General features: G+C 40.2%; 1 protein-coding gene across 5 annotated transcripts; it reads left to right on the forward strand.

Moving 5' to 3' along the window:
* The first annotated feature begins 735 nt into the window (after positions 1-735).
* Positions 736-24,745, forward strand: LOC309687678 (uncharacterized protein). 5 transcript variants are annotated; one of them, XM_082502796.1, is made up of 14 exons: positions 736-820; positions 942-974; positions 1,830-1,875; positions 6,214-6,368; positions 7,549-7,680; positions 7,961-8,161; positions 13,047-13,148; positions 13,324-13,524; positions 16,779-16,855; positions 17,354-17,580; positions 19,197-19,356; positions 21,255-21,417; positions 21,541-21,594; positions 21,705-24,745. In XM_082502796.1, the coding sequence occupies exons 1-14, from the start codon at positions 793-795 to the stop codon at positions 21,956-21,958; spliced, it is 1,833 nt and encodes a 610-aa protein (XP_082358922.1). In that variant the 5' UTR covers positions 736-792; the 3' UTR covers positions 21,959-24,745. The 5 variants fall into 5 exon arrangements, with proteins under 5 accessions (XP_082358922.1, XP_082358926.1, XP_082358923.1 ...); XM_082502800.1 differs by having other exon boundaries at positions 17,501-17,580; XM_082502797.1 differs by having other exon boundaries at positions 6,217-6,368.
* The last annotated feature ends 1,392 nt before the right edge of the window (positions 24,746-26,137 follow it).

The following is a 26,137-nucleotide window of genomic DNA, read 5'->3' on the forward strand; positions in this document are numbered from 1 at the left end:
TTCAAAGTCCCATAAGTACTAGAAAATTTGCTTCACTAAAATTTTTAACAAACTAATTTTCAATTGTGCCCTGAGGACGAGCAAAACGAGAAAAGCACAAATCTGTCGACAAAGATATTAACTGAAACTGGACAATGTGGAATGGAGATTCTGTTTCTTTTAACGATGTGTTTATGCTGTTCGTTTGTTTTTAAGCTATTTAATATATTCTCTTAGGAGAGGCAGAGCGGTCGGAGGACTGCAGGTGGGAACAAGCTCTTGTCGGCAAAATATGGACCATATTTGTATGGCATGTTAACTATAAGAGATGTCCTTCACAAACACTTTCCAAAAAATGTCAAGCTAACTCCCACGGGTGTCTTAAGGGCAACATCAAGAATAATATATAAATAAATAACATATATCGGGGTGGCTGTAGCTCAGGTGGCAGAGCAGGTCAGCCACTAATCAGAGTCGGTGAAAAACATCGTCAACTATTTCAGGTAAGGGAAAAGTCAGTGCTGGAACCAGTTTTGAAATCTGGTGATCCAGTTTTAAATTCTTTTTAAGTTTCACCTGAGCAAAAATATTAAAATCACGATGGCGTGTCTATCGTACACCTCTTGCTGACGAAGCGCTTGTTGGGTCTAAACGTGTTGGGCAAGCACGCTGATTGTGTCTTTATACATGTCATATTTTTAGACTATATCACGTGGGGGTGTGGCTTTAAAACAGCTTAAATTCTTCAGTTTTTTCCCTGCTTGAATTTCATTCTCATATTCAGGCATTCAGATTCTACTAAAAGGCTTCCAAATGTTTCCTCTTTGGGGTCTAGGATTTGGTAGGTTGAAATCGTTTACAAAATGACTTTAGGATTATTTGAGATAAATTCTTAATTTATTTGATTCTCTACTTACATATATATATATATACTTTTAATAATGCTTATATGTCCATTTCAGCCTGGCTGATTTTTGGCTTAACCACTAATTCTGGTGAGTTTTTCTTTCTTTTTCTCTTGTTTTTCGTGTGTGTGTGTGTGTGTGTGTGTGTGTGTGTGTGTGTGTGTGTGTGTGTGTGTGTGTGTGTGAGAGAGAGAGAGAGAGTTTGATTGAAGGGTCACTTGATCACTATTTCCACACAGCTGATATAGATTCTTTTATTTATTTTTTTCAATTTCCGCGACTGCTTTGTTGTACGTCTGTGCATATATATGTTTGTGTTTAAGAGGCAGACGGTGGATGGAGTTATATAAGTACTGTATACGAGTTATAGGTTCTAAGGCTGCATGTGTTTATACATAATGCGCCATGTCAATTTGGCATCATTGTTTTTAAGAGCAGATAAGTGGTTTTAAGTCTCATGTGCGTGATGACGCAATAAGCACTGTCACGTGCATGATACTTTTATCTACTAATTTATTGAAGAACAACTCCAAGTTCGTGGAAACTGTGCCTTTGGTATTATTTTCTTCTCTTGCCTGAAACCCTCCTCCTAATGTCTCTGGTGTGCATTTTGCCCTGACGTAGAATTTTACAGTGATGATGCTTTGGGAAAGAAAAAGGGCAATCCTTTTGTTAGGGTGACATGTGGGTGGAGGCGCTTGGCTAATGCTCGCATGTGAAGAAACCCCAGCTCACTCTTGTGCTGTTCATTAAAGCACAGTGAATCATCTGTAACCAATGAACTATACAATATTTAAGCAATCCCAGTGTTACTTTCAGATTAACAAAATTACTATCAATCTAGATGATTGTTGAAATATGAAATATGATTGTTGAAATGTGAACAGAGTTTACTCTAATTAAATTTCCAGTGACTCACACTTTTGATCTTGTGCTTGCTGACAGAGCCTGCAGTGGGAGCTAATGCAACCTCCAGAAGGGACTGTAATCGGTAGGTCACTCCCTCTTCACTCACTGTGTGCATGTGCAGAGGTGTTCTCCTTTTATAATGGGGAAAAAATGCCTGAGCCCCGAGGAAAAAAGGAACTTCCCATTGAAAGTGTTTTGGGATTTCCTGCCTTTTTGGAAATCCACCCAGACACACAGTATATCAATGGAAAGCCCAGGATGTCCTCTATTTAGTACAACAGGACTTAGTAGGGTAGCTCAAATAAATCAAAAGACATTGACTAAAAACAAATGTCCATTACATAGGACATAAATTAGGCTGGTTCTCAGTAAGATATTTTTTTCTTTTTTAGAATGCTCAATTCAGTTTCACTAGCCACACACAACCTGTTTAATGTCAGACTTAAAGAAACTCAAGAACAGAGGCAAAATAAAGCAACTGAGTAGTCTATCAGTCTGGAGAGGGTTAAAAAGCAATTTCTCAGGTTTTGGGACTCCGCCAAACTATGGTGAGAGCCATTATGAACAAAAGGACAAAACAGTGGTGTACCTTCCCAGGAGTGGCTGGCCTACCAAAATGATTCCTAGAGCATATCTGGTGGTCACAACAAATAAAAGACAACATTTAAAGACCCACAGGATTCACTTGACTCGCTTAAGTTTGGTGCTCATGATCCAACAATAAAAAAGAAATTGGGTGAAAAAGTGGCATCCATGGTGGAGCTCCAAAGACAAAACCGCTGCTCCAAATAAACCTGTAGTGGCAAATTTGTCTCCCAAGATTTGAAAAAAATATTTCTTCCACTTGTTAATGTGATCTGTCCTGGTTTATTTCTGACTTGTACATACAACAAAGCTATCATATCGCAATGTCACGTGGTTGCAAACTGTTTGCTGCTACAGTGCACATTTCCAATGATACAAATAGGTCCATATATATTTGGACATTGAAACAAATTTTTTATTTTTTTGCAAATATTTTTATTGAAAAATGAAAACAACACAGTACTTGCAGTTACTGAAATACAATTGACCTTTCCTTGGCTGTGCAACCTCTCAACGTGTATTTAATTTTTTCAAGTTTAAAAAAAACATGACATCTTTAAGCCACCGGGAAATAGTAGGATACTTAACAGACTTCCAATGCAACAATATTAGACGGCTATAATATCCTTTTGTGTAGAATCAAGTGTAAGTGAGCAATCAGGAATCCCGAATACAGCAATCAGAAGACAAGGATGAAGAGTTACCCCAAGAACAGTTGACATAATAGCAAAATACCCTGTCCAGAAACCTTCTAGCTCAGGACACAGAAAGAACATGTGGCTAAGGTGACAAGGAGAACCGTGGCATTTATCACATTTATTTTCTGGATACAATTCAGAAAGTCTAGACTTAGAGAAATGCACCCTGTGTATGACCTTAAATTGAATAAATCCAAGACGAGCACAGGAGGTGGAAGATCGTACCCTCGCTATAGCCTGTTCCCAAGACTCCTCATGTATTTGAATTCCTAGTTCTCCTTCCCATGTACACTTAAGCTTAACATTAGAGTGGTTACTAAAAGACAGGATAGTATCATAGAGTTTCGAAATGGTTCCTCTGTGATGAGGACCAAATGATAATGTAGTTTCCCACTGCTGTTCTGGAGGTAAAGAGGGGAAATTTGGGAAACACTTGGCAACAAAATTTCGAATTTGAAAATAGCGAAACAAATGGGTAAGAGATGAGAAGACAAATTGGGAAAACTATCGAAAACACCATCCACATATAAATGTTTGAACTGTTTTATACCCTTGTCACACCACACTGAGAATGTTGAGTCAAAAAGTGATGGGGGAAACAAATGGTTGTCGCTTATAGGACCCGAGGAAGATGGCATTACAAATTTAAAGTGACGTCTAAACTGAAACCAGATTTTGAGTGTGTTAAGAACCACCTGATTATCAGTATACAGAGAGGGTTTTACGGGTAAAGAGGAATAGAGCAAAGCTGGTAAAGAAGAGCCCTTACATGATGATAGCTCCAATTTACACCACGAGGAACCAGAAGATTTTAGCCAGTAGCAAAGTTTATGGATGTGAGCGGCCCAGTAGTAGGCTAGAAAATTAGGTAATGCAAGTCCTCCACTAAATCTGCATCGCTGCAGCAAAGTTTTAGAAACCCTAGGTGGCTTCCCTCCCCAAATGAAAGAACAAATAATGTTTGTAACAAAAAATATAACAAAAAATGTTTTGGCAAAAATAAGGGAATTGACTGAAATAAAAAGAAACATTTTGGTAAGACGTTCATTTTAACAACATCTTAACATGCGTGTGTACAATCGCCAGTTACTCTTAGAAATCAAAGCATCGTATGACCTGGCTCTTAAGCAAACTGAGACAGGAGATGATTATGGGCCTCCTCCACCACTTTTTGAGCCCTGTATCCTGGTTTATCTGTGCCAACACTCCTACACCACTTCCTGGAAGAAGCGCCCGAGGAAACGAGGAAAGCGGGCTGGTACACTCATCAAAGTCCGATCTCTTCTCCGTGCTTCTCGTGGAACTACTGGACCAGCAGAGTGCATCTTTAGATGGATCCTGCCTGTTGTCCCTGGAGCTCCCACGACACTTGATCCCCCGCTCTCAGCATTTTATTTCCCTAAGCGGCCTCGGACCGTGGATGTGGTGTGGACCACGGAAATCTTCGCACACTTAACCGAGCTGGAACATCTGATGTTAGGATCTACACACTCCAAATGGCTTTACTAAATGTAAGATCATTAGCAAACAAGACGTACTTCCTAAAGTCACAACAGTTGGACTTTCTGTTTCTGACAGAAACATGGCTTCAACCCGGTGAGTCTGTAGCTTTTTCGGAACTGGTCCCTCCTAATTTCTCATTCTTCAGCCTCCCTCGGTCCTCTGGTGGGGGGGGGGGGGGGGGGGGGGGGGCTTAGCCACCGTGTTCAACATTCGATTTCATTGCCATCAAACATTACAGCACGACTCATTTTCTAGTTTTGAACTCCAGCTGTTTGAGTTACACCTGAATTCTGCTGCGCCTTTGCTGTGTGCCCTCATATATCGCCCTCCCAAGTTTAACAAGGATTTTATCAAAGAGTTTTCAGGTTTTATGGCTGGAATCGTTCTTAAATTTGACAGTTTTTTAATCCTTGGTGATTTTAACATCCATGTCTGCTGTGACTCTAAACCTTTGGTTAAGGACTTTTTAAATATTATTGACTCTTTTAACTTGACCCAGTGGGTTACTGGTCCCACGCATGAAAAAGGTCACACACTGGACTTGGTGCGCTCCCACGGGTTGGAGGTGTGCATCACGGAAATATCCGAGTTGCGCATCTCATCATCTTCCTGTGTTGTTCACTCTAATCCTGCGCTGCTCGGTGGATAAACCATACGTCCCAGCGCGCAAAAAGCGAGCGCTTAATGCACTAACAGCGCCCGCTTTTTCTGCTGCCTTTATGGACTCTGGAATAATGAACTCCAACTGTAAAAGTGTTGAGGACCTTTCGGACATTCTTCATTCTACCTGCACTGATATCTTAGACTCTATTGCTCCGCTCAGGACTGTGCGCGCTAAGCATTTATCAGAGCCGTGGTTGAATGAACATACATGCTCCCTCAGACGTGACTACAGACGCGCTGAAAGGAGATGGAAAAAGGACAGATTGCATGTTTCCCTACAGATTTTAAGGACTCGTCTTTCTGCTTACCAAGAAGCTGTAAAAACTGCAAAGACACAGTTTGTCTCAAACTTAGTGTCAGTAAACAGTCACAGGCCTCAGGTACTTTTTAATGTTCTTAATCGCTTTCTTAGTTTATGTGATAATTCTGGAGTCACTTCTTCACCAAGTATGTGCGATGATTTTTTAGCATTTTTTAATGACAAGATCCTATAGATTAGGGCCCTTGTCTCGTTGTCTGCTGCCTCAGATCAGAGTCCTTCTCCTGTGTGCTCAGCTGTCTTAGAGCAGTTTGATCCCGTCTCCCTTAAGGACTTGACCGCGGTAGTTAGTAACCTAAGATCATCACACTCCCCCCGAGCTTGCTTAAAAGCACTTTTAATACTGTTGGGCCTTTTATCCTGAGATTAATTAATACGTCCCTTGCTACAGGCTGCGTCCCATCATGTTTTAAACAAGCTGTAGTTCAGCCTCTTCTTAAAAAACAAAACCTGGACCCAACTGTTCTGTCCAACTACAGTGTTTTCATATCAGTCCATCAGAGATCAGTATTGCATGGGACTATGAAGGAACGCATAGGTCTAGCTGTAAAATGTTTTTCATATTTATACGTAATTTATGTACTTTTATGTCAGATGAATACAAATGAGTGTCAGGGATAATGTCCTGGATTTTGTCTTCTATGCTTTTCAGAAGAGACTGCAATGGAATACAGTATGACATCCAAGAGGCTGTTTGCTGTGAAAATAAGCTTCACCCTGGTGTAAGTCTATTTTGCTGTGGAAAGGAGCCTTACAATCCTGGAACAGCCACTTGTTGTAAAATACAACATGGACACAGCACCACAGGTAATCAACTTGTAAAACAACTAACAAAAGAATAATTAAAATTCAAAGTGGAAATTTGACTTTGTGATCTTGCAAGAAATTGGGCACCTTAACAAGGTGAAAATGAGAATTTAATAATGTAAGTATTAGTTAATGGTGTGATGAGCATAAAAAGGTTTAAAGCAGCAGCTTCACTTATGGGGCGATGTGGCTCAAGAGTTGGGAGTTCGCCTTGTAATCGGAAGGTTGCCGGTTGGAACCCCGGCTTCGACAGTCTCTGTCTTGGTCATTGTGTCCTTGAGCAAGACACTTCACCCGTTGCCTACTGGTGGTGGTCAGAGGGCCCGGTGGCGCCAGTGTTTGGCAGCCTCGCCTCTGTCAGTGCACCCCCGGGCAGCTGTGGCTACAATGTAGCTTGCCATCACCAGCGTGTGAATGGATGGATGACTGGGGTCCTTAGGGACTAGTAAAGCGCTATACAAATACAGGCCATTTACCATTTATGGAACAAGATATTACTCCAATGTTGGAACTGCAGTTTGTGGAACATTTGAACTGTATTGGACTAGAAAACTTAATACTTAACCGAATAAACTGGAAACTTAAAAATTATTGCAGCTACTCTCCTTCTAACATAAATAAACCATGTGCAATGATCATGCTTTGAATTTCCTTGGGGTTACAAAGTGCCTCATGGAGATTAGAAACAGCCACATACAAAAGATTAAAACAAAACTTTAAAAAAGAGCTTTTAAAAAGACCATGCTAATAAATATGATTCGTCCATGGATTCATCTGTTAGCACTTAAACTAAGTTAGGTATTTTCATTTATTCAAAGCTGCTGCAACAGTCCTTTTTTACTGCTCTGTGTACGTCACTCACACTGACATTCTGCGCAGTAAGCAGATGAAGGGCTTTTAAAAAATGTCAGTGAGTAAATTTTCTCTGAGTCATTCACTTCTCCCAAGAGTTAATGGCTCCAGTGCATGACTAAACACTGCGAAAAACACTGGTGCAAAACCACCACAGTCTTCATCAAAAACATATTTTAAACCCTCAAGAGTTGTGGTTGTGTTTGTTGTGGTTGGTTTACGTAAAAGTGAAACACCCCCTAGCTATTTTTAGATTGAGCTTTGTGACTCATGGAACTTGTGAACCTTCTAGTACTGAGTTAATGCACTTACCATGACACACTTCCAGCTGTTACACAGGGTCTAAGTGAAAAGGTGTCCAAGTGCTGTGACCTGAAGGCGTACAACCCAGTCAATGAAATATGCTGTCAATCAACCATCGTAACAAAACCTGGACCAATGGCTGAATGCTGTGGTAAAGGTGAGCAGAACTGAACACATTGATGAAAAACATCACATTATAACCCTATACCAAGGAAAGTTAACTGTCCAGTTAAAAGAAACCTATGAAAATATACAAATTGTTTTGGAGAAGCTTAAATATAATATATAATAAATGTGGTTTTATCACAGAATTTTCTGGAAAACAGCAGAAAAATTTTCTTTTAATGTAGTGCAATTGCTTATTCAGTAGAATAATTCAGTAGTACAACATTTGTAGGAGGTAGAAATATAATGAATCACCATGGTCTTTTCCACAGAGGCTTATGATAAGGACAAGCAGTTGTGCTGTGGTCCGAATGAGAGCAAGATGATTCTGATGAGGAATTCCAGTCACCACCAGTGCTGTGGTCACAACCAGTATGACACAGAGACTCAGTGCTGCTGTTCAAATGAGGAAAGCGTGGAGATACAATCGAAGGATTCATCCTGTTGTTTCAAGGACTTTGGTGTATCTGCAGGTCAGTTCAGGACTTAACTGCATGTAACACTGTGTGGGACCAGTCTAATGAAAGTTGATGCAGTTTGAGTCACTGTACAAATCAATCTTAAGGGGGGCAGTCTTGGGGGGGGGATGATTGACTAGAAAGTATGCAAGCAAAGACAAATTAGTAAACCTGCCCCAACCTAACTTGCAATTCAAGAACAAACAAACAAACAGAACCGTTTCCTGAGCAATGTGTTATTTTCTGTTTTCCCTCATGCAAGTTATTATACAGTAGTTATGTTAAACCAAAAGCTCTATGGGTCATTAACACTGGAAGTCCAGTGTTAATTTTGACAGCAAATCTTGACTTTGTTTTAATCAGTCTGTTGTCTTGTCATTTACATTTAGTTATAAGTTAGACTAAAAGTAAAAGAATTTGGAAGCCTATTTTTAGTCAACTAAACATCACGAGATTGTAGTAAACTATGACTAAAATACAAAGTGTAAAAGTTCGCTGTCACGATCCTGGGTCTTATGACCCAGTGTTTTGAGTTTTAGTTCTTTTGATGTTTATAGTATGTTTATGCTTATTAGGTTTCCTATGTTCATTTGCTTATTAGTTCCCCCTTGTGTTTTCAACCCCTGTGAAGTCTCCCTTGCCCTTCGTGTGTTTCATGTCTGTGTGTCTTATGTTGTCATGTCTGCGTCTCATTATATTTCCTGTTTTATTTTGAAGGGGTCCTGTGTTCCTATATTCAATGTTTTTAGTGTTACTCTCTCCTTGTGACGTCGTTATGTTCATATGTGTCAGCTGTTTCTTCATGTGTTCCCACTTCCCTCATTATCCTCCTGTGTGTATTTAAGTCCTCCGTTTTCAGTGTGTCATTGTCAGGTCGTCTGTTGTCCACGCCATGTTTCCTATGCCATGCTTCGCTTCCAAGTTTCTTCTCTAGGTTTTTCTTATTGTTTGTTTAGATTTCCCAGTTTAGGTTTGTGTTAATTTTGCTTCAGTTTGCCTTGCCCTTTGTTTGTACCTTTTTTACCAGCCATATTAAACGGCTCGCTTTTTGTTAACATTTCAAGTTCTGTTCCCTGTTCCTTGGAGTCTGCGTTTTGGGTCCTTTTGTCAACCCCTACAGTCTGCCCTCGTCAGACTGTGACATTCGCTGTGATTTTAGCAGTGTTTCACACGGTTTAAAAAGTGGCCCGGTGGGTGATGGGCTCCGCCAGGGCTGCCCTTTGTCTCTGGTTCTGTTCATAATTTTTATGGACAGGATTTCTAGGCGCAGCCAAGTGGCGGAGGGCTTTCGCTTTGGTGGCCTCAGAATCTCATCTCTGATTTTTGCAGATGATGTGGTTCTGTTGGCTTCATCGGGTGAGGGCCTCCAGCTCGCACTGGAGCGGTTCGCAGCCGAGTGTGAAGCAGCGGGAATGAGGATCAGCACCTCCAAATCTGAGGCCATGGTTCTCAGCCGGAAAAGGGTGGAGTGCCCACTCCGGGTCGGGGATGAGTTCCTGCCCCAAGTGGAGGAGTTCAAGTATCTCGGGGTCTTGTTCGCGAGTGATGGGAGAAGGGAGCCGTAGATCGACAGACGGATTGGGGCTGCAGCTGCAGTAATGCGGACGCTGCACCGGTCCGTCGTGGTGAAGAGGGAGCTGAGTGTAAAAGCGAAGCTCTCAATTTACCAGTCGATCTACGTCCCTACCCTCACCTATGGCCACGAGCTGTGGGTAGTGACCGAAAGAACGAGATCGCGGATACAAGCGGCAGAAATGAGCTTCCTCCGAAGGGTGGCTGGCCTCTCCCTTAGAGATAGGGTGAGAAGTTCGGCCATCCGGGAGGGGCTCAGAGTAGAGCAGCTGCTGCTCCACATCGAAAGGAGCCAGCTGAGGTGGTTCGGGCATCTGACAAGGATGCCCCCTGGGCGCCTCCTGGGTGAGGTGTTCCAGGCATGTCCCACCGGGAGGAGGCCCCGGGGCAGACCCAGGACACGCTGGAGAGATTATATCTCTCGGCTGGCCTGGGAACGCCTTGGTATTCCCCCGGATAAGCTGGAGGAGGTGGCTGGGGAGAGGGAGGTCTGGGCCTCTTTGCTTAGGCTGCTGCCCCCGCGACCCGGCCCCGGACAAAGCGGATGAAAATGGATGGATGGATGGACAAGGAAATGGCTAATGACATCAGACTTAAGAGGCAGATAACAGCACAACAAAAGAATTCAGGTCACCTGATCCAGCCCTAATTATATGCTTCATTTAAAAAGAAAAGTTTTTAACCAAATTTTTAGAGGGTCTATGTCTTATTCTATTCGGACTCATTCGATTTAATTTTAAATTAGGTTTTATTTATTTAGCACTAAATCACAACAACAGTTTCCTCAAGGTGCTTAAATTGTTAGGTGAAACCCTAAAATAATTAAAAGAAAACAGAGAGAACCCTAACAGTCATATAACCCCCTATGAGCAAGTGCTTTGGCAACACTGGGAATTAAAAACTTTGCTTTAACAGGAAGAAACGTCCATAAGAGCCAGGTTCAGGGAAGGGTGGCCATCTGGCGTGACCATATGGGGTGAGGAGAGGAAGACAGGACAAAACACATTGTTACACCCCGGCCTAGGCAACCGGCGTGCAACACACGAAAAATAAAAATAAGGAAAAAAAACAAAACAAACAAGCTACTACGGGTCTCCACAAAAAAAGTCCCAAAACGAAAGTATCAACAACTACTTGCATCAAAGCAAAATAAGACATTTACTTACATCAAAGCAAAATAAGACATTTATTTACATCAAACCACCAAACTATTTACAACCGGGGGGGAGATCGCAAACATGACAAACTGAAACACAGGGCTTAAATACATAGAGGGAGCAATCAGGGAATGGACAACAGGAGGGAAACACAGCTGGGGCAAATCAGAACTGACGAGACAAGGAAGCATAAATTGAACACACTGAGATAAGACAGACTTTCAAAGTAAAGCAGGAAACACAACCGTCACGTCTAAAACAAAACACTGACAACACCGAATCGTAACAACATGATGTGGAAAAGAGCCGTTAATAATAACGAAAGCAGAGTAGAATATAAATACATTACAGGGAATGCAGAATTATTAGGCAAGTTGTATTTTTGAGGAATAATTTTATTATTGAACAACAACCATGTTCTCAATGAACCCAAAAAACTCATTAATATCAAAGCTGAATGTTCTTGGAAGTAGTTTTTAGTTTGTTTTTAGTTTTAGCTATTTTAGGGGGATATCTGTGTGTGCAGGTGACTATTACTGTGCATAATTATTAGGCAACTTAACAAAAAACAAATATATACCCATTTCAATTATTTATTTTTACCAGTGAAACCAATATAACATCTCCACATTCACAAATATACATTTCTGACATTCAAAAACAAAACAAAAACAAATCAGCGACCAATATAGCCACCTTTCTTTGCAAGGACACTCAAAAGCCTGCCATCCATGGATTCTGTCAGTGTTTTGATCTGTTCACCATCAACATTGCGTGCAGCAGCAACCACAGCCGCCCAGACACTGTTCAGAGAGGTGTACTGTTTTCCTTCCTTGTAAATCTCACATTTGATGATGGACCACAGGTTCTCAATGGGGTTCAGATCAGGTGAACAAGGAGGCCATGTCATTAGTTTTTCTTCTTTTATACCCTTTCTTGCCAGCCACGCTGTGGAGTACTTGGACGCGTGTGATGGAGCATTGTCCTGCATGAAAATCATGTTTTTCTTGAAGGATGCAGACTTCTTCCTGTACCACTGCTTGAAGAAGGTGTCTTCCAGAAACTGGCAGTAGGACTGGGAGTTGAGCTTGACTTCATCCTCAACCCGAAAAGGCCCCACAAGCTCATCTTTGATGATACCAGCCCAAACCAGTACTCCACCTCCACCTTGCTGGCGTCTGAGTCGGACTGGAGCTCTCTGCCCTTTACCGATCCAGCCACGGGCCCATCCATCTGGCCCATCAAGACTCACTCTCATTTCATCAGTCCATAAAACCTTAGAAAAACCAGTCTTGAGATATTTCTTGGCCCAGTCTTGACGTTTCAGCTTGTGTGTCTTCTTCAGTGGTGGTCGTCTTTCAGCCTTTCTTACCTTGGCCATGTCTCTGAGTATTGCACACCTTGTGCTTTTGGGCACTCCAGTGATGTTGCAGCTCTGAAATATGGCCAAACTGGTGGCAAGTGGCATCTTGGCAGCTGCACGCTTGACTTTTCTCAGTTCATGGGCAGTTATTTTGCGCCTTGGTTTTTCCACACGCTTCTTGCGACCCTGTTGACTATTTTGAATGAAACGCTTGATTGTTCGATGATCACGCTTCAGAAGCTTTGCAATGTTGAGACTGCTGCATCCCCAAGATATCTCACTATTTTTGACTTTTCTGAGCCTGTCAAGTCCTTCTTTTGACCCATTTTGCCAAAGGAAAGGACGTTGCCTAATAATTATGCACACCTGACATAGGGTGTTGATGTCATTAGACCACACCCCTTCTCATTACAGAGATGCACATCACCTAATATGCTTAATTGGTAGTAGGCTTTCGAGCCTATACAGCTTGGAGTAAGACAACATGCATGAAGAGGATGATGTGGACAAAATACTCATTTGCCTAATAATTCTGCACTCCCTGTAGTGGAAAATGTGACTGAAGAAGAACTACTCAAGGCAAGATTCAAGGTCAACTGATCCAGCCCTAACTATATGCTTTATCAAAAATGAAGTTTTCAACCTAATCTTTGAAAGCAGGGAGGGTGTCTGTCTCCCAAATCTGTCCCCCACATATGAGGGTCCTGAAAGCTGAAGGCTCTGCCTCCTATTGTTCTTCTTCTAAAGGAAATTTATGCTGGTTACTATGAATGATGTGTGTATTTTGACCTGGTCTTTGACTCTACAGCTCCTTTATGTGGAAATACAACCTTCAACATACATAAGCATTTATGTTGTCAGTCAACTGTTGTTGCCAAATCTTCACCACAACACAGATGTTGTGATAAAGGTAAGCAGAGCTAATCAAAATACAAGTATTTCACTATAAAAAAAAGTATTTAAATGATCTGTTGTATGAGGAACATATAAAACCCGTTTCTTTAAAAAAGTTTAACATTAACTTAATTATGCATAAAGTACACTATATGCATTTCATTTTCTAGTATCTGGTTCTTTTTCCACAGAGACATATGATGTGGAAAAGCAGCTGTGTTGTGGTCCAATTAATGATAAGAAGATCCTTGAAAGGAACTCTACAGATCACCAGTGCTGTTATCATGACCAGTTCAACACAAAGACCGAGTGCTGCTGTTGGAAAAAGGAAAGTGCTGAAGTACAATTGAAGAATTCATCTTGCTGTTCAGAGGAGTCAGCTGTGCTTGAAGGTCAGAACTTGTCTAATACAATTTCATGCACATCTTAGAAATTACATTTGATATTCAACTGAATTTCAGTTGGCATTTTGTATCTTTGCAAAATTCTAGTTGGTGGAAAAAGGCTACATTTACTCCATGATATGGAGCTGTTGTTGTGATTTTGGGATGGCAGCATGGACTGCTAAATCCAATAATCAGAATCACAATACTTTATGACGGCTCGAGGAAATGATGTGGTCACAGTTGATCCAAGTCATTAACTAGTAACCAGAACAATAAAAAATCCTGAGCATTGTTCAGCAATTATTAACAGACTTCAGCCACCTCTGTCTCTTCCTGAAGAGTGCAGTGGTGTTTAGCCCAGTCTAGTTTATTGTCAATGTGTACTCTAACGTATTTATACATACTATGTCCACATGGAGTCCCTGGATTGAAACAGGGGTCACAGGTTTCATAATCCTCCTAAAGTCCACAATCAATTCATTGGTCTTTGTAATGTTGAGCTCCAGATAATTCTGCTTGCACCACATAACAAAGGAGTCCATGTGTGGTCGAGTACCTGGTACTCTACGTCAATGTATCACCTTCACTGATCCATTCAACCACCGGAGACTCATCAGAAAACTTCTAAAGGTCTCTGTGCAGTGTCTCCCATCAGTGGTGTAGAGGGTGAATAGCCCCAGTGTTGTTGATCATCTCGTCAGACACAGTTTTGAAGACACACATGAACCTTCAGCCAGGTAATCAGCAATCCAGGACACAAGAGAGGCATCTACCTGCATTGCTGTCAGCTTCTCACACAGGATGGTCAGCCTGATGGTACTGAATGCACTGAGGAAGTAAAAAAAAAACATGACCTTCACAGTCCTTGCTGGCTGATTCAGATGGGCATAGACATGGTTGAGCAGGTAGATGACGGCGTTATCAGCTCCAAGACGGGGCTGGTAAGCGAATTGAAAGAGGTTCATATATGGAGCTGATCAAGGATGAGTCTTTCCAGGTTCTTGATGTGGTCACTGCCACCAGTCTACAATGACCAGAAAAATGGTTTGGTCATCAATTCAGTTCAGTGTTCTATATAGCATCAATTCATATCAACCTTTGTTTCAAGGCATGTTATGTTTAACCCACCATCATGGCAAAATGTGACGTTGGGTCCACCATGTCCACTCGCGGTTTGCCTGTCCAATCGGTTGGGGTTATCAGGTTGCTATATTGCAAGGTAAAGAACCTATAATATTAGAAAGAACCCCAAACAATTACACATTATCCTATAAGCAAGCACTTGGCAACAGTGGTACTTTTACCAGGAAGAGCTCTGTAGCAGAGCCAGACTCATGGGAGGCACCCATCCGCCACAACTGGTTGGGGTGAGGGGATAGAGAAGAGAGAAAGCCAGAGTTTAATAATTACTAATGATTAAATGGTAGTAGTGTATTAAGGATTAAAATGGAAAATGAGAGATAAAGATGAATGGAGGGCAGTTAGTGAACCAGGGAATGCAGACTGGTAAGGAGGAAGTGAAGATAGCTATGAAGAGGATGAAGAAGGGGAGCTCAGGTAAAACAAAGGATGACAAGCAGATAGTCTGAAAAGGAACTGAAGGAAGCACACCCTAAATATACACACAAGGTAATGAGGGAAATGCACAACAGATAGGAGACACAGCTGAACCTAATTAGACGTGGTGAGACAGGGAGACTTAAGGAACTAGAAACACAGAAACTGAGAGACTAGCAATGATAAATCATGAGGAAATCAAAGATTAACAAGAATAATACAAAACACAGAACACTGGGCCACCATCCCAGAGCCATAACTCCTTTAGATGTATGGAGGTGTCTAGGGTAGAGGGCAGCGTTTTGTTTTTTTAAACAGACTGACAGTATGATCCTAGAGAGTGATTGGAGGCCTGAGGAAAGGATAAGAAGTGGATAGGCACTAATTTTCAAGAACAAAGGTAAACCACAACCATTAAATAGCAACTACAGAAGGATAAAGTTGATGAGCTATATCATCTAGCTGTGGAAAAGAGGTTAAGAGGAGAGGTGATGATCAGTGAGCTGCAGTTATTGCTTCGTGCCAAAAAAAGCAGGGATCCGCTCTTAGCTCCTTCTTGCTGGCCATGGTTATAGACAGGACAACAGGTCAGCCTGAGTTCAGGCAGTGCTGTGAAATATGTGCTCTGTAGTGAGAGAGTGAGGAAAAGAGGCTGGAGACTTGGAGTTATGTCCTGGAAAACAGATGTTAGGCAGGATGGAGTGGGTGTCATGTCAATGAAAGACATTCCTCACTTCATTTAAAACAAAAGTTGCATTCAGGAGAAAAGAAAAAAAAATGTTACAAACCAGATGAGAAGGCATTTTACAAAGTTAAATCTTTGAAATCTGTTTTAGACCTAAAGCTAAATGGGTCTTGCATTTTAAAAACTTAAAAATTAGTTCTGTCAAAAAATTGTGCTTACTCAACTTTTTAGTAGCAAATGTAATGTTTGAAAAAACTGTTTTTAAAAAAAAAAATACATTCGTACCACCAGAGTGAATAAGGCTGAAGTCACTTAATGGTCCAAATACATTATCTCAGAAAATCTTATAGATCAATAGTCAAGATGGGAGTTAGAGCTGAAAAATTCAGCTTTATTTGTTTTCTTCTTGATAGCACAGGTGTTTTTTTTTTTATATCGAGATAAGTTAATGAATTTACTGTGTAGTGCACCTCTTTCTTTTTCTGTTTATGAGAGTCATTATTCCTCATCCAAGAGTCTTTCTCTTTCCTTGTCATCTATGTGACAGTAATCATCCAAATAACAGCATTTATGTGATTTATTTGATTGTTTTATAGTCTTTATTACTATAGGCTTTACTGGGCCTCACAAACCACAGTAAAAACAATAATATGGCATATACTGTTTTCTTAATTTATAAATGTGCATGTAGCCACTTAAATAGAAGCAGTAGCATTCCAACATTAACTTACAAGGCCCAGTCAAAATTTCTGGTACCCATCCAAAGGGTGTATAGTGTAAACTAGGGATGGGAAGTCACAGTGGTTTCTTGCTGGGTTTGGTTTCAGATTCATTTATACTGAATTCCTACATGCAGTGCACAAGAATGGCAAAGATGGATGTGTTTATTATGTTATTTTGGCAAAAACAAATTTAAAAACAGAACAAAAGACCGCAAATCCTCTGAGTCATCTTTTCCATAGATAATTCATCCCCAAATGTTCCCATCTACCCTTTCCACCCTCACACCCCTCCTTAGGTCAAAGCAATTCCAAGGTGGGAAACCAAGTCTGCTGTGATGGCTGTTCATCTGTGCAGAAGCCTTGGATCAATCAAGTAATGCACTCAATACATTGTTTGCTTTTCCCAGGCCTGCCCAGCTGGCTGACTTTTTTCTATTAATGCAAGTCAAAATACTTAATCTCTAGAAAAATCTAATTGTTTCCAGTGAAGGCTATGAGCTATAAGCACTGTTTTCAGCTTTCAGCTCTTTTTCTTTTGCTTACAGAAAAAGGAAGAATATAATAAGTCCATTCTGGCAAGATTTTTAATGAGATAATTGATTAGAAAGCATTCTGGATAGCACAGGTCCAGAATTAAAGGTAAATTTGAGCAGGATTCAATTGCTGCAAAGAACAATACAATGCAGAGTTAACGGCAGTCGAACTCAGTGATCCCAGTGAAAAAAAAGAGCTGTTTTTGTACCACTTTGATGAGAAAGCTCGGAGCTCCACCCCGCTCCTTTTACATGGTTACTCAGGGTGTTTTCTATCTGATATATAGGATGTTTCTGCATTGCTGCACACATTACTGTTTTATTTCTGATTCTTCAAGTGCTGTGGGGACACACCGTTTGGCTCAGCACAACGTGGAGTTCTCTGTTGTAATAACACCTTGTATGAGAACAGAAATGATGGAGAGGAATGTTCAGAGACGGGTATTCCTTATGACCCAACTAAAGGGACCATATGTTGCTCTCAGTTTCATGGCAGCCCGGGACAACACTGCTGTGGGACAGAAATTTACCAGCCTGATGCTGAGATCTGCTGTAACGGACACAGGTGATTGTGTGTGTGTGTGTGTGTGTGTGTGTGTGTGTGTGTGTGTGTGTGTGTGTATCCTGAGGGACAGCTCAAGTCAAGCATTTTTGAGACAAAGTTAGAGAGGTGAGGCTGTTTAGGCATGTGCATAGGAGGGATTGTCGATATACTGGACAAAGAATGTTAAATCTGGAACTGCCAGGCAAGAGAAAGACATTACTCTCACATGAAGATTTATGTATGTACTAAAGAGGACATGCAAAGATTTGGTGCAAAAAAAAAGAGGATGGTAAGGAATATCCAGTGTGGGAACTTCTAAAGGGATCAGCTGAAAGAAGAAATCTGTTTCGAGTTGTATTGTATTGCTGATGAAATCTGGTGAAACAAACTTCTTTCTTTTTTTTTAATTAGTTGGTATGTATCGCTGGATTGCATTTTGTCTCTCAGGACAGCTGTGCTAAAGGGAACCACTTAATTTAATGTTTTCTGAGAGAGGGTGGAGGAAAACTCAGACAGGAGTGGCATGGGAAAATTACTTTTCATGGAATGTATATGTGTCTGCGATACGCAAATGCTCCAGCTGTGCACAAACCCTATCCCCACTTTGTTTTCAGTGTGGTGACTTTAAAATGCACTGAGCTACTGTGCCAGAGAATTTCTGTCTCAGTCTGTGTAGTCTCTGACTGGGTTTGGCCCTGTTTTAGTTAAAGTTTATTGTTAAGGGCTATGTTCATGTGTGCATGTCTTTTCATAATTATGTTCTTTGGCTTTCTTTTTAGAGGTTATTATTTAAATTATCGCCCTACTCAGCAGCAAATAGCATTAAGATTTCAGTTTTTTTCTTTTTATAGTTTGCTCTTTACAAGATGAACTGGTTGAGTCTTGGCTGCTCTAATCAAGCTTATTTCCAGTTGGAGTAGCTGTCAAAGTGACAACACCTTTATGTTATTTTCTGGTTTTATGTTTTATTCTATTATCCATTAGATTGTTACATTGTTATGTCTGTTTTTTGTGTTTTATTATAAATTGATTTTCATCTGTAAAATTGCTTAATAAGTACATTTTACTTTTACTTACTAACAGCGGCAGCATTACACATAGCCATAGCCAGCAGCCACTACCTTAATTATAACTAAGCAAGCAGCTAATGTAGCTGCAGGGTAACTGCTAAGAGTTAAATGGCTGACATTAATATGATAACTCCATAGCATGTTAATGTTTATGAAACGGAAGCATTACTGATGTCACAAAATAAATTGATGTTCCATGATGTGAACATTATCAACAGTTTATGTTCAGCTGCTAATGAGGGGAGCATCTATGTAAGCCTATCTTTAGCAGTGCTGTCTGAAGTTGCACGTTCACTGGAGGAGGCACAGACAGCACTTTTGGTATCGATATTGTTGGAGATAAAATTATAATTCATTATAAATTTTCAGTATTTTCATCTGAGTTAAGTATAGATGAAAATCTTTTTTTTCCTGCCAACACTCTGTTGAAGAAGTTAAGAAGGTATCTTCCAGAGTGAGATCCAGTTAATACATAAGACAAGAGTCATCTAATTCAGAATCTTTTTGGCATACATCTTTATCACTGTCCTTATTGAATCATAACGGTTACCTCTGTTTTCCACCCAGACATTCCAGATTGGAAAATATTCACTGCTGTGGGATTAAAGCCTACAACATTAAAGACCCACAGATGAAGTGCTGTGCAGGAACACTGTACAATCTGACACTGTTAGATGAGCATGGACAGGACGCACAGTGTTGCGGATCCCTTCTGCAAAAGCAACAGGTAGAGTTAATATTACTGATGCTATCTCAAGATCTACTCTTTGTTTATGTAATCATGTCTTACACCTTATTAGGTCATAAGATCTTAGAGTAGAAGAGAATGGAATAGAATAGAATTCAACTTTATTGTCTCTCCTACAACATGCAATGATCCAAGCACACTCTGTGGGAGGAGGTATGCAAAATATGGAGAGGGGCTTCCAACCAGTGCAAATGTGCTCCCATGCAGTCCTCAACCCATCTATCTTCTTAGCTAAAAATGTAACTATTAACATCCTTGAAGGTGCGTGCCAATGCACCGCTGAGTCTTGTTCTGATGTACTGTCTTTCCTATGTTGTGACATGTGGACAATGATCCAAGGACACTTTGGGGGAGGAAATGTGCAAAATACTTTCACAGGAGGCTTGGCTGCTGTGAGGAAGGAGAGGGAGAGATGAAAGGGTGGTTGCTGTTGCAGGTTTAAGCCTTGATTATAATATGTTACAAAGATGGACATGGATACCTGGAGACCTAATAGTGGTCATTCCTCTTACACATCTTTGAAGTCCGCTTGATGTCTCCCATCTGGGTATATGATGAGTCAGTACATTGTCTGCAGATGTTCCTAGTACACATGGACCATAATAAACCAAAGCTTTCAAACAAGAAGTTTCATGGTGTCAGTGAGCTGGACCCATAAGCCCCTTTACCATTAGTACCTACTTTAATTGACTTGGCATGGTTTGTCACAGTTTCCAGGATTTTCCATTAGGTCCAGGTGCTTTTTTAGTAGCTGCTCAGCCCAGATTCCAAGCAATCCAAACAGGTACTAAAATATGACGTCGTCAGACTGGTTGCCACGAATTGGGTGGTAGGTAGCAACACTTAATGAGTCATGAGAGTATCTCGTTTGCGAAAATCCATAGTCTGCTTCGAAGTTCACCTAAGTCCACCTGTTGGAGCATTCGTGTCGCATATCAATTGCAATGTGCAATGCACAGATATGTTGCTATGACAACAAGCACACAAATAAGGAACTAGTGGGTTGTAATGGAAAACCAGTCAATCCGAGTCAAGTTGTTTCGATTCGTAGAGAGTTGATCCGAGTAGGTACTAATGGAAAAGGAGTTATTGAGTCACACGTAAAAAAAAAAAATTGACTTCGCTCATTGGCCCACTCCAAACTGCTTTCAACTCCACTGCCGTTGGTTGGCTTTAAACCAGTGATAGTCTTTATGCCAACCAGACTTCCTTCCCTCACAAGAATTTCCTCCATAGTTTAGGGATAAAACATCCAAACAAAAGCTAAAAAATGTGCTGTGCATTACGGTGCTCAGATTGTTACATAGGAGAAACCTAAAAATCCCCCAGATGCATGGTACAACACAGGAGAGCCAAGTCATCAGGATAAGACTCAGCTGTACATTTATAACTAAAGGAGAACAGACACTCATTTGAAAATCCCACCAGAAAAACAGTTGGTTTAAGAGAGGAGCAAAGCAGTCCAATGACGATCACTGAATAGAGGTGGTGGTCTATGACACCAACTATCAGACAGTCTTGAAATCCCTTCCCTGGTGTTTCAAACCACACTTGAAGCACACCTTGAACCATGTGATCTTAATAACTCACATGATTGCATGGTGGGGTAGTGTCTCATAAGAGATTCACACTTTGGCTTTAATTACCATAATGACACTGCTAGATTTGCACATATTTGCTGTTATTGAAGTCACTTAAGACTAACATGGACTGAATTGTGAATCTACACAGACAAACAAAGCTGATTTTAGCTTATGTAGCAACATTACTGGGTGAACTTGACATTAACTAACACATTCCTCAAAAACTCCAAACAATTATGTTTATGTATAATTGTATAATTATGTATATAAAGAACACTGTCTTTTTAAATCCAGGACATTTGCTGCTCAAGTGAGGACAGAGAAGTGCTATACTCTGCTAAGACGGGATTCAGATGCTGTGGTCACCTCTACTTCAACACCACCCTGTGGTCATGCTGTGCTGAGCGGCTGAGATCAATCCATGAACCAGGACAGGATCGGAGAAAGATGAATAATGGTCTGTCATCTCTACTTAAAAGTCCTCTCACAAAGTAGAACTAAATTTTGTGTCATTTGAACTTAATAGCACAGCTTAGATCATGTATTTCACCTGTTCTGTGTCTATAATGTTCTTTTACAGAATCCAGACTTCAATCAGTGAATAATATGAACAAAACTGATCTTTGCAAAAAAAGTAGGACATCAGTCTATATGTAAATTTAAAAAACAAAACATTGTAGCAAATGCTGTTTAGGAATTTATGGGGGTTTGTAATGCAATGTATTTGTGTGCGTCTCTGTTTAGTGCGCATCGGGACAGTGGAAAGTGTCTCTCTGCATAGCATTGTGTTCAAGAGCGTGCTGAAGATCCGTGGAAAGAAGGCCAAAGTGAAAGCGTTGCCTTTCCCTTATATCTTGAAAACAGATGATCACTGCAGCTCACCCAAACTGATTCCTGGGAAGACCTACTTCTTTAACAAAGTTAATGTTTTCACCGATTCCAACCATGACACTGTTCTTCAGTCACTCCACTTCATTTTTTCTAAGTGTTCAGCTTAGATCACCAGTCACTGATGGATACATATTACTTCTTACTCACACACTGATTTACATTTTTTCACAACAGCTATTACAGAGATGCGTTGTCACATAACGGTCTGTTACCTCTAAAACAATCAACCGTAAAGGTACTCATCATCATAAAAAAATTTAACCTGACGTTTTACCAGCAATACCAGCAGCAAAGTTGGTGAAAACCAACCCAAAGAGATCTTTTCAGTTCATCATTGCTTTTCTTACTCATTCAGGCTCAAAATATGACCTGTTTGCTTGGATTAGCATGCACTCACCTTGAACATTGCTCTGGATCCCACGGATCTTCATGAGCTTTACTGATCTTTATTTTACCTTTTCAGATTTTTGAATAGGTTTGAGTTTGCATTTGCAGCAGTGTTGCACTGCCAAAAATTTTAGGCCAGTCACTTTTTTTTCTACAAGGTGAGATAAGTTATTGTTGCACAAATAACAGTTGGAGGTTTTTTGTTTGTTTCTTTTAAAATTTTCTATTATACAGATTATGTAACTTGAGTAAAAAGAAAAACAAAGCTAATTTGCCAGTAGCAGGCAACCATTTACCTTATTTAGAGACTATGATGCACAATATTACTGCAATACAGACAAATGTGATGTAAGTATACAATGCATTACTTTTTATATCACACCCACACTGCATACTTATTTCATTAAGAAAATCACATTGTGTTTCCAAAACAGCAGTATCAGTTATTAGTGATATTAGTTATACATTGTTATCAATATATTATACATTGTTTTTCAAATATTGCTTCACTTTTTACTTTACTCTGCCTGTATTCAGCCAAACCATGTTCCTCTTTGGTGTAAGATGACCCAAAAATATGGGGTTATTTTTGTGCCACTATTCTGAGCGCACGTTAAAAAAAAATGCAGGTGCAAGTGTTGCATTTTGAGGAGAAATTTATTTTGAGTGGAGAAAAGCTAAACTTGAGTGAAAAAATTTAATTGCTGCATGCAAAAAATGCATTTCAGTGTTTGCTATTATAGCAGCCCCTCTCGCTCAGTTTTTGCATTTGCGCTTGCTCTCAATGTGTTGCTTGTGCTCTCAACATTTCTGCCCGTGCACATTCAACTCTTTCTGTACACCGTTATATTTGTGCCACAAAACCAGCCAATCACAGACTTGGATGCAACGAAATCTGATTGGCTGTTTTGGTCTCCAATCAGCTTGAAATGTCGAAATGCAATATCCCAGAATCCATTTCGTCCAAAACTCAAACGAGGCTGTGGCGGAGGAACACAGAGTGGCGGAGTTTGAAATATTACTCTTTCTGGGTCACAAAATAAACTTTTAAGATATTTTCATGCGAGAATGGTGCTGTGTAAACTTCAAATATCTGCTCGATTCATCAAGACATCACATATTTACAAAAGTGCTCTAATGTTTTTGGAGATTCCTGATAGCCACCAGCTGACCGCATAGCTGGACTGGCCATTGGGCATACCGGGCATTTGCCTGGTGGGCCGATGGTGATTTTTCATTTTTATGTTTGTTTGTTTTTTTAAAACGGTATAAACAATAAAAGGTGGTGGATTAGCCAATTGGTAACAGGCATCTCCGAAAACATTACAGTATTAGAGTACATTAAGTAAGAACAATGTACTTCAAAGTGTAATATTTACTGAACTTCATATTGTAGTCAGTCACACAACTTAAAGTAATTACTGAGTGTAACACAGCCAATTGGTACACAGTGTTGTTGAAATCTAAATCTGTAATATATGCAATAATGAAATATGATCACCAACTGCCAAAGTCTGAAACAAAAAGAAAAAGCTAAATGGCCTGTATTTGTATAGCGCTTTTCTAGTCCCTAAGGACCCCAAAGCACTTCACACTACATTCAGTCATCCACCCATTCACACACAGGCGATGGCAAGCTACATTGTAGCCACAGCTGCCCTGGGGCGCACTGACAGAGGCGAGGCTGCCAGAGGGCCCGGTGGCGCCAGTGTCCGGCGCCACCGGGCCCTCTGACCACCACCAGTAGGCAAACATGGGGTTAGTATCTTGCCCAAGGATATTTGGCATACAGCCAGGAGGCAGTCTGGGATCGAACCACCGACCTTCTGATTAGTGGCTGACCTGCTCTGCCACCTGAGCTACAGCCACCCCATGAAGCTAAAGAAGCAAACAGTATATCAAAGCTTGTGCGAGTCTGTGATCAGCAGTAGCTGACACCTTAGCAGTCATTATAGCAGGTAGCACACAAGAATAGCATGCAGCTCTGTGCTCAAAGCAGCTATTAGCTAATATAGTTTATCTTTTTAAAAATTGGGGATTATTATTTTTATGCTTTTATTTTCTGATTCTTGCACTAAACTAAATTATAAATGGTGACTGTTTGCACATCATTAACCCATATAACTGAATGTATACATGTTCTATTAATGGCATTGTTTTATTTTTATTGATTAAGCTACTAGATGTACTCAACTTGCCATTTATCATGAAATATGCTTTAAGGACCCAAAAGACCACCCAGAGGTCACATTTAAATGTCTTGTGTTTGTTTACTTGTAACTACAAATTTTTGTTCTCCTTGGTTTAAGCTACATTTATTTTATTTGGAATATGTTTGGCATGTATTTCACTGTATGTTTCTTCACAATATATAAGACACACCTTTAACCCAGAGAAACCCTGGAAACGTTGAAGGCACACAATTTTACATTTTGCATGTTTGAGTGAAATTGTAGGAGGTACTGTTCTTTTAAGGATAAAGCTTTGAATAAATAAATATAACAGCATGTTGTGTTTTATCTTATTGAATTGATGGTCTTAAGGTTGGTCTTGCGATTATTCATGGATCAAAAGATAGTTCCAGCTGGAGATGAAATGAATACAGAAATATGCTACTTTTTCAAAGTTGTGACTCTTGTGCCAAAAATCCCCTGAAATATAGATTTCAAAGTATGTGAGCTTAAAAATCTAACACTGGATTTGTCGCCTCTCTGAATGACAGAGATGTGCTCACCCACTATAACTGTATTAATGCTCTTGTAAATCTTTGGCCTCTTGTCCCCAGGTAACAGCTGTCTGACAGAACATGCTGTATTCCCCTTGTTTCAGGTACTTGAGTGGACTCAGTGGATTGTTTAAGTTAGAGTCATTATAATACTGACAAGTCAAAGTTTATTGTATTTTTTAGTTCATGGGGAGGACGTGTTTCATCAAAACTTTGTTCCTAAATCTCTCATTTAAGGTGTTGCATGTTGTCCATGTTGTTTACGTTGACTTCTTAACAACAAATGACATTAATGGAGGATTAATCCTTCATTAGTGTTTCAGAGAGCAAAGAAGGGGATTTTTTTAGGTTTTACAATACTTGTTTGTGAACAAATACATCTATTATCAAATAAGACCATCTCCCATTTCACCTAAGACATGAAAACTGTCACAGGCAATGTTTGGAATGTGTAGTTGAAGGGAATTGAGAAAAAAAACTAACAAAAACTTAAATTGGGGACAGCTAAACATAAGCATATGAGATAAACAGAAAGCACATTATAGAAACCTGAAACCCAGAGAAACACAAGAAGTACAGCAGTGGATGATGAACAAGAGAGGATACGCACGTGATGAAGAGCAGAGGTACGCAGATGAAGCATCGGGGATGACAAATGGACAATCTGACAAGGCGCAGAGGAAAGCACACACTATATATACACACACACACAAGGTAAGGAAATGCACAACAGGAGGGAGACACAGATGAACATAATAGACTTGACGAGACAGGGAGGAAGCAAAACAAAATGGATTAACGTAGGACACAGGTTGGCAAAGATAAACAGGATAACAGGATAAACAGGAACACATAACACAGGAACAAACTGAGAGACTAGAAATAATAAATGAACTCAAAGATATAATAATTCAAAATATTAAACACTGGGTCACCGACCCAGGACCTTGACAAAAACAAACAGCCATCCACTCATGTTCTTCCGCTTATTCAATAATTATTCACTAATATATCATAAAAAAAATCCTCATCACTAAACTTTACTGTTATCAGTATTAATTATCAATAATAATTAAGACTCGAGGTACAAAATGTGCATCACCAATTACCTAACATGCACATGTTTTAACTGTCGGAGGAAGCCAACAGTCCTCAGTAGATGTACAAAATGTGC

Source organism: Aulonocara stuartgranti, assembly GCF_965226115.1.
Source record: "Aulonocara stuartgranti genome assembly, chromosome: 14".
NCBI lineage: Eukaryota > Metazoa > Chordata > Actinopteri > Cichliformes > Cichlidae > Aulonocara > Aulonocara stuartgranti.